Source organism: Onychostruthus taczanowskii, unplaced genomic scaffold (genome assembly GCF_017590055.1).
Source record: "Onychostruthus taczanowskii isolate IOZ18803 unplaced genomic scaffold, ASM1759005v1 scaffold5, whole genome shotgun sequence".
Taxonomy (NCBI): Eukaryota; Metazoa; Chordata; class Aves; order Passeriformes; family Passeridae; genus Onychostruthus; species Onychostruthus taczanowskii.
In genome coordinates this window covers 2,653,926-2,666,094 of record NW_024502568.1, presented here as the reverse complement: position 1 = coordinate 2,666,094, position 12,169 = coordinate 2,653,926, and the positions used below count along the sequence as shown (strand labels likewise).

The window sequence follows — 12,169 nt, the reverse complement described above, 5'->3', positions numbered from 1 at the left end:
CTTTTCCTGTAAGCTGTCAGAAGTGCAGTACAGCATTGCTAATGGGTGCCACAGTAGGTGTGTGGACAAGCTAGTGTACTTTTCCTGTGTTGCAAAGACAGATATATTTTGCAGTGTAACTATTGTATTGGACGTCAACTCCAACAACAAAGGGTCTTGGCTGGACAAGATGAGCTTGAGGCTGCAGCCAGAAACACTCCATGAAATAAAGCTCCTTGTTGGAGCCTGTAATAATGAACATTTTGTGTGCAGTCTGGGGACAGGCACTCCAGACCAGCTGGTAGGTGAGAAGAGGGGAGGCACTTGCATGGATTATGAAGGCACCATCTCTTAGGGCTGATGGCTCTAAGGGGAAAACATCCAACTGCTTTGCTATGTTTTAGGAACTGCTTGAATGAAGAATGGCCCAGACACAGAGCTGTGTAAAAGTGAATGCTGACAGCTGAGAGTGCTGGCAACAGCTTCATTGCCAGCGTGAAGGATAATTCATAGGGTGGAAGCTGTATAGCTTGGAGTGCACCTTGCTGGATGGGTCTATGTCTCCTTATTCCACAGCTGCCATCTGTGGTCTTTGAAACTGTGAGGGGCTTAGGGTGTGTGAACAAACATTTGTGTGATTTGTAGGCATGGGGGAAGAGAAACAGTTCAATAAATTTTTTTGAGGTTGGATTTCTTGTTATTTTTTAGTCATCTATTATTTGCTCAGCTTCTTGTGCTTGAAGATCTCTTGGTTGTGTTGACATTAAGGGGTGATTTCAGGAGGAAAAACACAAAAGACAGGTTCTCTGTCAAGAAGATCAATAATTTAATTTAAACAAAATTGTTCATTTCAACAGAGAATCAAATCACACTTTTGGGTCTCCATAGGAAGACAAAAATTGGGAATGAGGATGCCTCAACTGGGTAAATAAGATCTATCTGAAAACAACAGAATTTAGCCTTAGGAAAATTAGTCCTGTAGAAACAAAAACTTTTGAAATTCAGTGATCCCTGCAGTATGAACTCAAATATATTCATGTTTTCAGCTTTCATTCTTATATACCTCACACTTCACAGGAAGACAGCAGTCACAGTAACACCATGGAAAAACTCAAGTCATGAGGAAAGCAAGAAATAAATAGGAACAAATAAATACCTATAGAAGTATCCATTATGTGTGCCTGTGTGTTTACCTCTTCCCCAGATACCACCCTTATTGCCAAATAGAAATTTTGGAGGTTTTTACAATCAAAACTCCGCTCATGGTTTCAAAAATATTTTCTTAATAATTCAATGATTTTCACATACATTTTCTCAGTTGCATCAAGGCCCCAGATGAAATCAAGATGTCCCCACGCAGGAAAATTCTCATGGTAAATGAGATTAGTAATCCGAGGAAGTAGCCTTGCCATGTCTCTTGGATCTGCAAAAGTGTCCTGTCCACCACTCCACACAGCAGTTGGGGTCTTTATCTCCTCTATCTTGTACTCAGGAGGAGCAGTCTGTAAGACAGGGAGGAGACCTGAGTGAATGCTGCTGCATCAGAGCTGTGTTTAGAGCAAGGTTTCTGTGCAAGCACCTCTCTTTGTCTTTTGCTTCTGCACTGCCTACAGTAAAGCCATAAGGATGAAGGCCACCCTCTTATTGCTCATTGCCCTAACTCCATTCCCTGTCTATGGAATGACCCCCTTCTATTCCCCCTTCCTATAAAGCACGGCTAAGGGTTGTCCTGCAGTGTGGTCCTGGCTTGTGCTCTTCAGAGGTGTGGGTATGGAAAGAACAGTATCAGTATTCATCAGTCAGGGGCTGTGGAGATTTTTCCTGTGTGTTTTCAGGGTGAGGCGATCTATAAGTTTTTTTGGGGTGCAGAGAGGGCAACTTTTAGTCTTAGTTTTCATGCTTCGAACTGAAGGGGAAAGGAAACAATTTGGTCATTTATGATTTCACCCTAGAAAATTTCTGAGTGTGTGAGATAGAAGTGGCTGTAGCTCTGCAGCCTTTCTGTCTGTGAAAAACAGCAGTTTGGTACAGCACAGGACACTGCAAGTCAAATGTGCTGGTTAAAAGCGAAGTGGTTGCCAGTCCACTGTGAGATCTGTTTCCTCTCTTAAATGAAAGGCAGGCTTTGAGGGCTTTTGAGCAAGTGAAGAGCTCTGTACTCATTTTTGGAATGACATGTAAGTTGACATGTCATTGAGCCCATTCCAGCACCAGTAGGGGAGACAAAATGAACTTCTGTTAATTCTCTGTAAGGGTCTGTCTCTGCCTTGTTTGTGAATAGACTTTTACACTTGTGTGTGATTCAGCTGAAACATTATCTGAGACCACTCTCCCCCTTGTTAATACTCACAGGTGCTAAAATCTGAATTTTTCTATTACTAGTTTTACCAAGACTAAAGGGTCAGTTCTGAGGGAGTCCATTTTGCCTTACCTGGTTGTATTTCTTCATGTTTTCCTTAGAGCCATAGTCATAAGCTTGAAACCGGTCTGTATGTGCTAGCTGTTAAAAGAACAGACAAAATAAAAGGTCTGAGAGATGAAGGAGTGTAGGAAGCATATTCCTGCCTGTGAGTTAAGTCAAGAAGGTGCAGGTAGTGGACTATGTTATTCCCACACCTTCCTCTGGTTGCAGGCTTCCAGGGTGCTGAGCATAGATCACAGGGTAAGTGGCATTCTTGCCTTTTTTCTTGCTAACTTTCTGTCCAGATCTTTATCTTCCACCCTCAGTATGTTTTGTTACTTAAAATTTTGTTTTACTACCTTAGATAACTAAAGTTGGAGTCACTGTTTGTCATGCAGAGTTGGGTCCAGTTGTCACATGGAAAGAGAACCTGAATGTCTATAACATGTCAGGGCTATTTCAAGTCTTGTATAATATGCCTTGCAGGACTGGTGAGTGAATACCTGAAGTTATTTGTTTGTTTTGGTAATTTAATTTTTTGCACAAACACGACAAGTAATTTCACTTGTGAGTGGTAATAAAGGGTGAGAGAAAGCCAGTGTCCATCAGTTTAGAAAACCTTTGCTTCCAGGATTTAAGTAGCTGGGTATGCACTAAAAATCTGCCTGGTGCATTGTCTTTGCTCTTCTATCTTCCTGTATCTGTGTTTGCTTTACATCTATTTGATTTCGTTAGAGGTTGGTAAAATAAACCATAAAGTCTCTAGCTGTTCATGGCTTGTGTCCCTTTCCTGGCTACTCATATCCTGTGGGACTGACTGTTGGGAATCTTTGTCTTCAGGAGCACATCTGTATTCTAGAACATATTAAATGTGCAGGTGCTCATGGCAGTAGGTGAGAGGGTATGATGGTCAGTTTCCCAAATCCTGAGCCTCTGGATTTCCCTGTAGGCTGTCAGTTGCATAAAAAGCAGTAGTAAGAGATGGTTTACATGTCAGTGTACAATTATACCTGTCGCCAATGAAAAATGTTGTGTACCGATGTTCCAGCTGGGGAATGTCCTACGTACATATCTACTCGACTCTGGAGAGAAAGCAGAAATTTTATAAAGACAGAGATCCAGTGCTGTGACAGAATAAAACTGTTAAGAAAGTGAATTTCTATTAAAGTCAGCTTACAAAACATTTTTTATAGTTCTGTTAGGGAGATGTCCCAGTTCCATCTCCCTGGATTCTTCTTCAGCCATGTTATCTTGCTCTGAGGACCATGTTAGTGACTTAAGCAAGACAGGAAATATCCTTCATGGTTTAGCTCTGCGATTCAAAAACTGCAATTGATTTTGCATCGAACCTTTGAGTCTAACTGCTTTCCCATATGTGCTTTTAAAAAGGATTATAGATGAAAAAAATGGGCCCAGTTGTTACAGACACTGCAGTAATAAGCACTATACAGGCCAGCTTCTGCATACTTTGGCTGCTGTAGAGGGGATTGGCACCACAGCATCTATGTATTGGCAAGCAGAGGGATTTCCAATTGGCTCCTGTCCCCTCTGACCAAAGCACAAGTGTTTATGAATCCCACTGTAGCTGTACTGCAGTCCTCAGCACAGTGGAAGGGCTTTCTGTAGCTCTACACCTTGTGGATTGAGCTGTTGGGCCCAGTTCTAAGGTCACCAAAACCAGGAAAATGCCCCTTACAGTAGTTCTTTGGGACCAAGTCGTTGGTGCAAATAGTCTGAAAACTGGGAAGAAGAAGAGGTTTTTCTCCTCTCTTTTAGCTATTTCAGTGTTGAGAGGACCCTGGTGTCTATATGCTAGAGAACAAAACTGTCAACTGCATTGGCAAGAAGTCTGACTCCATCACTCGTTGTCTCTTTTCAAAGAACAATTGTGTGTGTCAAAAATCTGGTTAGCTTAGCGCCAAAATGGGGGCACATCCTGACATGTGCGATATAGCTCCACTTTGAACTCAGTTCTTTCTCTCTGCCACTGGAATGTGCCTAGCTCTTGGTCCCACCCATCACTAGCCATGTTGCCACTGCTGACAGTGCACCTCGTCCTGGCGATCCCTCGGTCTGCTGGGAGCTACATTGTGGGTTATGGACATTTCCCTGCATGACAGTAACTAGACAAGGGTATAGTGCACAGGTGCAGCTGCTAAAATCCCTTCAGTTTTGCTCTGAGTAGGTGTTCTTGCATATACTTACTGCGTTGATATTTTTCACACTGCCTCCAGCTATGTAACAGAGCACATGGGCACAAAACTTATCCAGGCTTGTACAGAACTGTGTCACAGGTCCTTTCAGAAACTCAATCTGGTGGGCAGCTCCTTTGCAGCCAAGTACTAACTGAGGGAAAGGAAAAGTGCAACGCCTGTTTTTTTTTGTTACAGAAGAATTGTATGCAGAAAATTGTTGCTAATAATTGTTGCCTAGCCTTCATAATGCAGTATTCAATGAGTGCTGGAACAGCTTACCCTCACAGTACCCCTTAAAACACCTTCTTCCCCACAGCACATCATTTATTCTTCCTCCTTCATGTTACTATCAGCAATCCTCAAGCAAGCTATCCTTCTATTTCTAGTGTGCTGACACTAATGCCCACTCATTTTTAAAATCCTACAGATTGTCATATCTGTTATTGCAGTTCTGGTTTAACTCCTCCTGCATGAGGCTAGCAAAATTTTAGTTAAACTGCAGGAATCCTAAAACAGGACAGAATTTCACAAGTCTCCTACTTCATTGGGAGCTGCTGCTACAAGCTCTACATCCTTACTATTTTCACAGGGTTTGGGAACAGTTTTTTAGAGAACACTCAATTCATCCCAAGCTCGGTGTCAGCATGTCACTTGTTTGGGAACACTCGACTTCAGGCTGAGGGAACCCTCTGAAGATTAGTCAGGCATTGGACCCCTTAGAAGGAAAAAATGACATACCCTGAGCAGTGGTTCAGGAAGATTTGTTATCTTAACCAGAGGGCTTGTAGCATGTGGGCATACAGTTACTGGGCCCAGAGCAAAGAACACTTTCACCCGTTTCGCCAGCTCAGGGTATGTATAAAATGCTATGAAGCCTGCAAATACAGAAGAGACAGCCTGAGTTAGTGAAGAAATCCTCCACGGACAAATTAAATACATGAACAGCAGATAGCAAACAAGACATCATAGTAGATTTGCACCCATTGTCTGTTGTTCGTGCTTTACTCAAGGAAAGCGTTGAAGCAAAATCCTGAAACTAATTTTATTTGGGAGGCAAAGTTCATTTTAAGGTTTAAAGCATGTCGGGGCATTGTCTTTATCAGAACCATTTTTCTCGGCAACACGTCAGTGAGGTTTTGAAGAGACCATAAATTCCCTCTAAAGTTCATGAAACTCTCATTAAAAAAGAGTTTTTCAAATTAGAGTCTCTAAAGAGCTATACATGTTTATGCTTTCATGAAACTATAGAATAATTTGCTGAATATTGGGAGCTTTGAATATTTTCAACTGATTGCTTGCATCACAGGCAGATGAAGAAAGCCTAGATGCCTGGTTTGTTTTGCTGTGAGGGTCCTTAAATACTCTTGTGTGAGGCAAAAAAGAGAAAAGGTCAGAATATATGATTTTTTCCTTGCTTCCTTCTCTTTTTTCTGGGTTATTTACACTAATTACTGGCAGTGGTTCCTTTCTAATCAATGTCCGTTCATGGATCTTACACATAAACCATAACCATCAAGAACTTTCAACTAAAGAAAAAAGAAAGTTAACTTCATTTAGAGGCCATGAAATGAGTAAAGACAAAGGCTGGACCTAAAAGAAAATAAACTATTAGGTATTTCTACTTTACCAATATTTGTTATCTGACACTATGTTTTTAAAGAGCAATGTGGCCAGTTATTGCCAGTCATTAACTACAACTTAAATTGTAAGATTGAAACTAAGCCATGACTTAGTAATGTTAAGGTTATTTTTCCTTGCCTTCAAGCAATTTAATTTAAATAAATGTATTCATGTAAATTATGTATTATATGGGCTGTTTTATCTTTTTAGTTTTACCATCTTGTTCACAAGAACAGGGTCCCCAGGGCAGTGGTCACAGCACCAAATCTGCCAGACTTCAAGAAGTGTTTGAACAATGTTCTTAGGGACATGGTGTGAATGTTGGGGCTGGTATGGGCAGGGCCAGGAGTTGGACTTCAGTGATCCTATGTCCCCTTCCAGCTCAAGATATTCTATGATTCTAATTGTTTAATACAAAATTGTCTTAATTCTAATCAAAACAAACATGTAAATTCCTGTTACTGAGAAAAATACCTTCTAGCAGTTCAAGAAGTACCCAGTAAATTACTGTTATCATGTCTGTAATTATTTAAAAAGTTGAACTATCACTGCATATTCTATTAAGTTTATTTGCTTCTTAAGGGTAATCAAAGCTGATTTTAGAAAAGTTTTGCATATTTTCCAAATCTCAACACAGAAAAATCTCTGTTTTTCTAACTCTCTACAAACAAGAAAAACAACAGAATTAGTGGGGAGAGTCACCTACTGATCAAACAGGCACACAAATGGTTGTCAGTAATTCTCCTGACATTACCTGCAGTTGACCCTTCAGAGTGACCAATATAGTAAACATCCTTCTGTCCAGTTTTATTCATGATGAAGTTCAGCTCTGCTGGAATATCATATTTACCCATTTCATTGAAGCTGTGGGGAGAAACACAAAAAGCTGGCGGACAATGTGACTATCCCAGTGTGAGTTACTGACTGTCCCTTTTGTTCATTGCAGCAAGCAGGACCCATTGAAGGAGGAGGTTGCACACTGTGTCTGCATGCTGGCTTGAGCTGGGAAGTGGCAGAGGGGAGCAGCTGTGCAGCCTGGCTGCCTGATGCCTTGGGCTCTGTGTGGATGAAGTGCCAGCTTCACCTGACAGCTACAGTCCTTGGGGAACTGAATTCAATCAGTGCTTTCACCTGCATGGGCTACAAAACACATTTCCCTCTTGGCTGAATTCAGCTGTGAGAGATCAGATTTCTAGACAAGGCTGCTCAGCATGTTCCAGATGAGGTTCTTGCTCTCCCTGCCACAGTACAGTCTCCCATTTTCTTAGCATACTGTTTCATTTCCCAGTCTGAAATCTCTTCCCCAGCCAATTCTCCCAACTCTGGGTAGTAGTGAGCATCCATCTTTGGTTCTTTACTCTCCTGGGTTGGTGTAGATCCTGATCTGATGCTGGTTTAGGTAAAAGCCATCAGGCTGAGGCTATCTAGTCCCCTTGGAGTTTCTATGTTGAGTCTTTCTCTCTCTGCTGAGTACCTGAACTGCCAGAACTCCTTCTGGCAGGGCTTAAGGGTCTTGTGTTTTAAAGACCAGGTGTTCCCTCTGCTGTTTCCCAACCAGACATCATAGCCAGCATCTGCAAGGATGAAGCCCAAGCTGTTGTTGGGCAGGTTGGAAATCCAGTGAGTAGCATCTCCTAGAAAAGCATGTTGCAGGAACACTGCAGGCCTTTGCCCTGAAAAAGATTTAAAAATACTTTTATTGGAACAGCAATTAATGTGTATTTAATATTGGAGCACAGAGTTCAGTTTGTGAGAGGTTTCCATCTTCTAGAAGCTCCCAGGAAAACTATACATACACATTGGTTTGAGAAACATGAAGGATTTTTTCCTGTGCAAGCAGGAACCATTTAATGACATTTCATAACCATTTTATGACAGGTCTGGCAAATAATGAATTTACTGAGGATGCTTGTCCTACCTCCTCTTGCACTGGAAAGTCAGATTACAGCCCCTATGCTGAAACCATCTGCCCAAAGGTGAAAACTGCTGAAGGCTCAAGAGTGTGTGGAAGAGAAAGAAAAATTAATCCAAAGAAGGAAATCCATGCTTCAGTAACCACTGAGCAGGGCTGAGAGGCCCCTGATCTAACTTGGCTAGCCTTATTTTGAGAGTCAGGCTGGTCCAAATTATCTCCAAAGGAGATGCAGTTGGGGGAAGGCATTCAAGTAAATCATTCTGTAATACTAAGAAGGACTAATAATCAAGGTAACAGTACCCAGAGTACCTCAAATTCCAGCTAGAAATTTTTATTCAGTTCAGAAAATGCCATGAAACTGATGAAATACATTTGCTTTTTCACTGACAACCTGATTTCTTTCCTCCTTCCTGAAGAATATCTCCGTCCTTCAGAAGCCTGGGAGTTATGCATATGCCTAACCTCAGAGGCTTTGTTGTCAGGCTACTATTTTACATGTATATGATTTAGGTTGTTAAGGTGAAACCTCCCCAAATCCTGTTTACCAGTCTACCTGCCAGACCATTTGAGGGGAAAAAAACCCCCAACCCTTGGATGTAACAAAATTATTAGCAAAGTCTGAAATAAGGGCAGAGACTGAATGTATGGACTTCAGATGGATTCAGGATTCGAGTCACACTTCTGACTAGGTGCACTCGTGGAGATGGAAAGGTATGGAACATGCCATTGCACATGAAAAGGAGAAAGATGGGAATCTGTGTAAGAGTCCTCTCAGACCTTCCTTATGTCCTGTAACTGTCACACCTGTATTTCGGTCATTCCTCCCAGCAGGAATTCTGTAAACAGCAAGAATGTATCCATCTTCTGTTGTAACTTCATATTCCTCACTGGGGAATCCATGATATCTGATAATTTCACTCTGCAGAAAGCCAGAGGAGAATTTGTTAATGTGCCAGCTGTCCTGTTCTAGAGCCTGACCAAGATGAGCGTGCAGATGTGGAGTGTGCTCAGATGGTAGTGCAAGGCCCCAGCCACAGAGACCATGGCTGAGAATAAGCATTACAGGCCTTGTAAAAAGATGAGGCAAAGTCCTCTTCAGACCTGTTTAGATGGTGGTTGTCTGGTATTTAGCCCCGTTATGGGACAAAGCAGAACTGTGCTGAGTGACCAACTCCCTTCTGAGAAGTAGTTTGTCATGTTATGCAAAGCTTAGACATACTGTACCTTTCTATGGATTAAATATGCAGCTGTATCTGTATAAGACAATGCCAATAGCTGTGGGGATGGTCCATAATGAATCCCTTATTGGAAAACTGTGGTTAGGCAAGTCAAGCAGGCAAAGCAAACAAGGGTGGAGATCTTGTCAAAGGAACTAATGGGACCACCTACACCTAACTTTGCATGTACTCTGAGGAAATCTTCGTGACTCAGGGCAAGGCATCTTTGATTAATTTGCATTGCAGTGAGAATCTGAAGAAGGGGTTCAGCCTCCCTTACTACTGTTTTGAGCAAACAGTTTGTTATGGAAGGGTAGCATTTTGCTTCACTTGAGATTAGAAAGCCAGCCTTTGCCTTCACTACAGAGGAATTTTTCTCTGTGGCAGCCCAGACTGTTTGGATAGAAAATTAAGGTTTCTTCCAGGCTAGTGCTGGAAGGTTCCTTGTTCTCTTGCCAGGTTTGCATTCCTCCTGTTCTGCAGTAGCCTGAAATACCAACATGTGTTGAGAAAGCTGACTGCAAACAGGTATCCTGAGCCATGACACTGTTCCACATTTATCATATGTCTGCTGGGTTTCACCCTAAATGCAGGCAGCAAAGTCTGTTGTTCAGTTTAGTATGGACTGGAGCAGTAGTCAGTGCTCCATCCACAGCCCAGGGCTGAGTCTGGCCACTGGGTGTGGAAGAGAAAGGGACCAAAATTACAAAGTGTGGATCTCCAGTGCCCCTCAGGAGGTTCTGGGGAGTAGCCTAGCCATGGAAGCAAAGGTAGCAGCCAGCAGTCCCCACTGCAGTGCTGTGTGTCTGTCCTCATGCAATGAGCAAGACGCACATCTGTCCCCGGCACGTTCAGAGCCAGCACTCATGGTGGGAGTGACCCTAAGGCAGTGGCTTTGGAAACAGCAGGCTGGGAAAACAGGAGATGCAGAGGGGGCTCTTCTTAGCTTTCCTGACAAGGAGTATTAGTAATGCAACAGGAAGAGAAGCTTTAGAAAAGGAAAGCAGGTGGCCAAACTTACAACGTTCATGAAACATTCCGGGTTGCGACTCTTCTTGCAGCGGCTTGTGCCAACACCTGCAGTGGAGGCTGCTGTGAATCCTGCTGAAAAGGCAATTCCTTGGGAGCAGAGCAGCACGAGGAGGCACCACATCTTGGGGCTGTGTGGAAGAGCACGTGCTCTTTGTTCATTAGGAAGAGAGTGGTGTGGAATTCCACAGGAGGACCCAAGAGGAGAGTCTCCTGAAGGTTGCCTAAGAGCTGCTCCCCAGGGGCTGCCTGAGTAAGAGCCTGTGTGGGGATAGGCTGTCTTAAACTCACCCTGTTTAACAGGTAGGGTTGCAGAACAGGAGCAGAAAGCACCTGGGGATACCATGCATGAATATGCCTGAGCACTCTGCAGATCACCAGGGAACTGGGGTTGGCAGACAGGGCCAGCTCTTGGCACGAGCCTAGCAGAAGCTTGACAAAGAAGCATGAGCACCTGAGATGACCATCACCCAGCTTGTCTACCTTTATCTGTCTCCACACTTCTGCCAGCAGGAGAGCTGAAGGGAGAAGAGAGCACTGTTTGTTTCCTGTCGCCTCAGGAATGAGGTGAAAGAGGTTCAGGATGGGCTCTCTTTAAGCTTGCCCTCTCTTCCTCTGGAACTGAATGCTATTCTTGCATCTGTCAGTGGTGTGCTGGGGGGAGGGACCAGATACTGAGGACCATGAGGGGCCAGGAATAATTCAGGCACTCTGTGAGGAGATTTAATGGATGTTGGGCAACATGCTTGCACGTTCAGTGCCAGTTTGTGCTTTCCTCATAGGGTGATGTGCCCCAGAACATAATCAAGTTCTGCTTGAAATCAGTTCCTCTGAGAATGTGGAGCAAACAATGTGACCATGTGTGGCTTCCCAAAATCCCAATGAGTCAGTTCCTAGTCAGCCTTACCTTTTGGCCACCAGGCAAGCAGCTGTGAGGAGAGAGCAATAGATCCTGAGACTGCCTTTGTGCTGCCAAGGGCCTGTATCCATTACCTCTTAGAAATGGTTGTCTGTAGTGCAAATCTTGTATTGGTCATGGGGAACTGAGACCTTGCCCTTTCCTGGCATGATGGATGGTTCCAGATTAGCATTTCTGAATAGAAATTGCAGAGTGCAGTCGACCTAGTACCAGTTTATGCCACCTCCATGTAAAATAGATATGCTTCCAGGTTTTAGTCTTTATTTTCTAGAATCCAGATCAAATGAGTGCAGGAACACTGCTCTCTCTGAGATTCCCAGACTTTTTTTGCACAAAAAAGATTGGTCCAGGAAGCTCAGTACTGCACTTATATATTCAGGAGAAGCCAGATCCTGCATCATACATCAAATTTTTGTTTTACATTGTGCTTTAATGTGTGAGGAGAGAATGATGCTTGTGAAGAGAAGAGTAGTAGTCATCTGCATGCATATAGACCATAAAGATCAGGCAGGAAGCCTAAATATTCAATAATAGAATCCATGGGACTTAATGCAATGTAAGGCTTCAGCTCATCACAGCATCTTGTAAGAATGCCTCACCAGGAGTGGCTGGGGACACCACTGATCTTGCTGGCTGGGCTTCCTCAGAAGAAGAGGACACGTTTCTAAGACTATGATGTGTTTGTGTTCACCATCCTGTCCATCCTTTAAGGGAATTTTGATGTAATTGTAAAATATCTGCCAAGTCCAGCACTGAGATACAAGCCTGTGCAGTGATGGGGGTTGCAGCAGCTCCTGAGGAGTGCTCGTCAGGGAAGGACAGGGAACTCCAGAGGGTTCAGCCTTGCTGGGGGGAAGGCAGGCAAAATCTGCAGCTGGTGTTATGTTCAGCAGC

General features: G+C 43.2%; 1 protein-coding gene across 1 annotated transcript; it reads right to left on the bottom strand.

Moving 5' to 3' along the window:
- Window positions 1-899: 899 nt before the first annotated feature.
- Window positions 900-10,480, bottom strand: LOC121341714 (lysosomal acid lipase/cholesteryl ester hydrolase-like). The gene is made up of 9 exons (XM_041415491.1): window positions 10,349-10,480; window positions 8,915-9,029; window positions 7,670-7,868; window positions 6,950-7,059; window positions 5,314-5,450; window positions 4,586-4,726; window positions 3,391-3,462; window positions 2,411-2,479; window positions 900-1,481 (listed from the first exon to the last, which is right to left on the bottom strand). The coding sequence occupies exons 1-9, from the start codon at window positions 10,478-10,480 to the stop codon at window positions 1,248-1,250; spliced, it is 1,209 nt and encodes a 402-aa protein (XP_041271425.1). The 3' UTR covers window positions 900-1,247.
- Window positions 10,481-12,169: the final 1,689 nt, after the last annotated feature.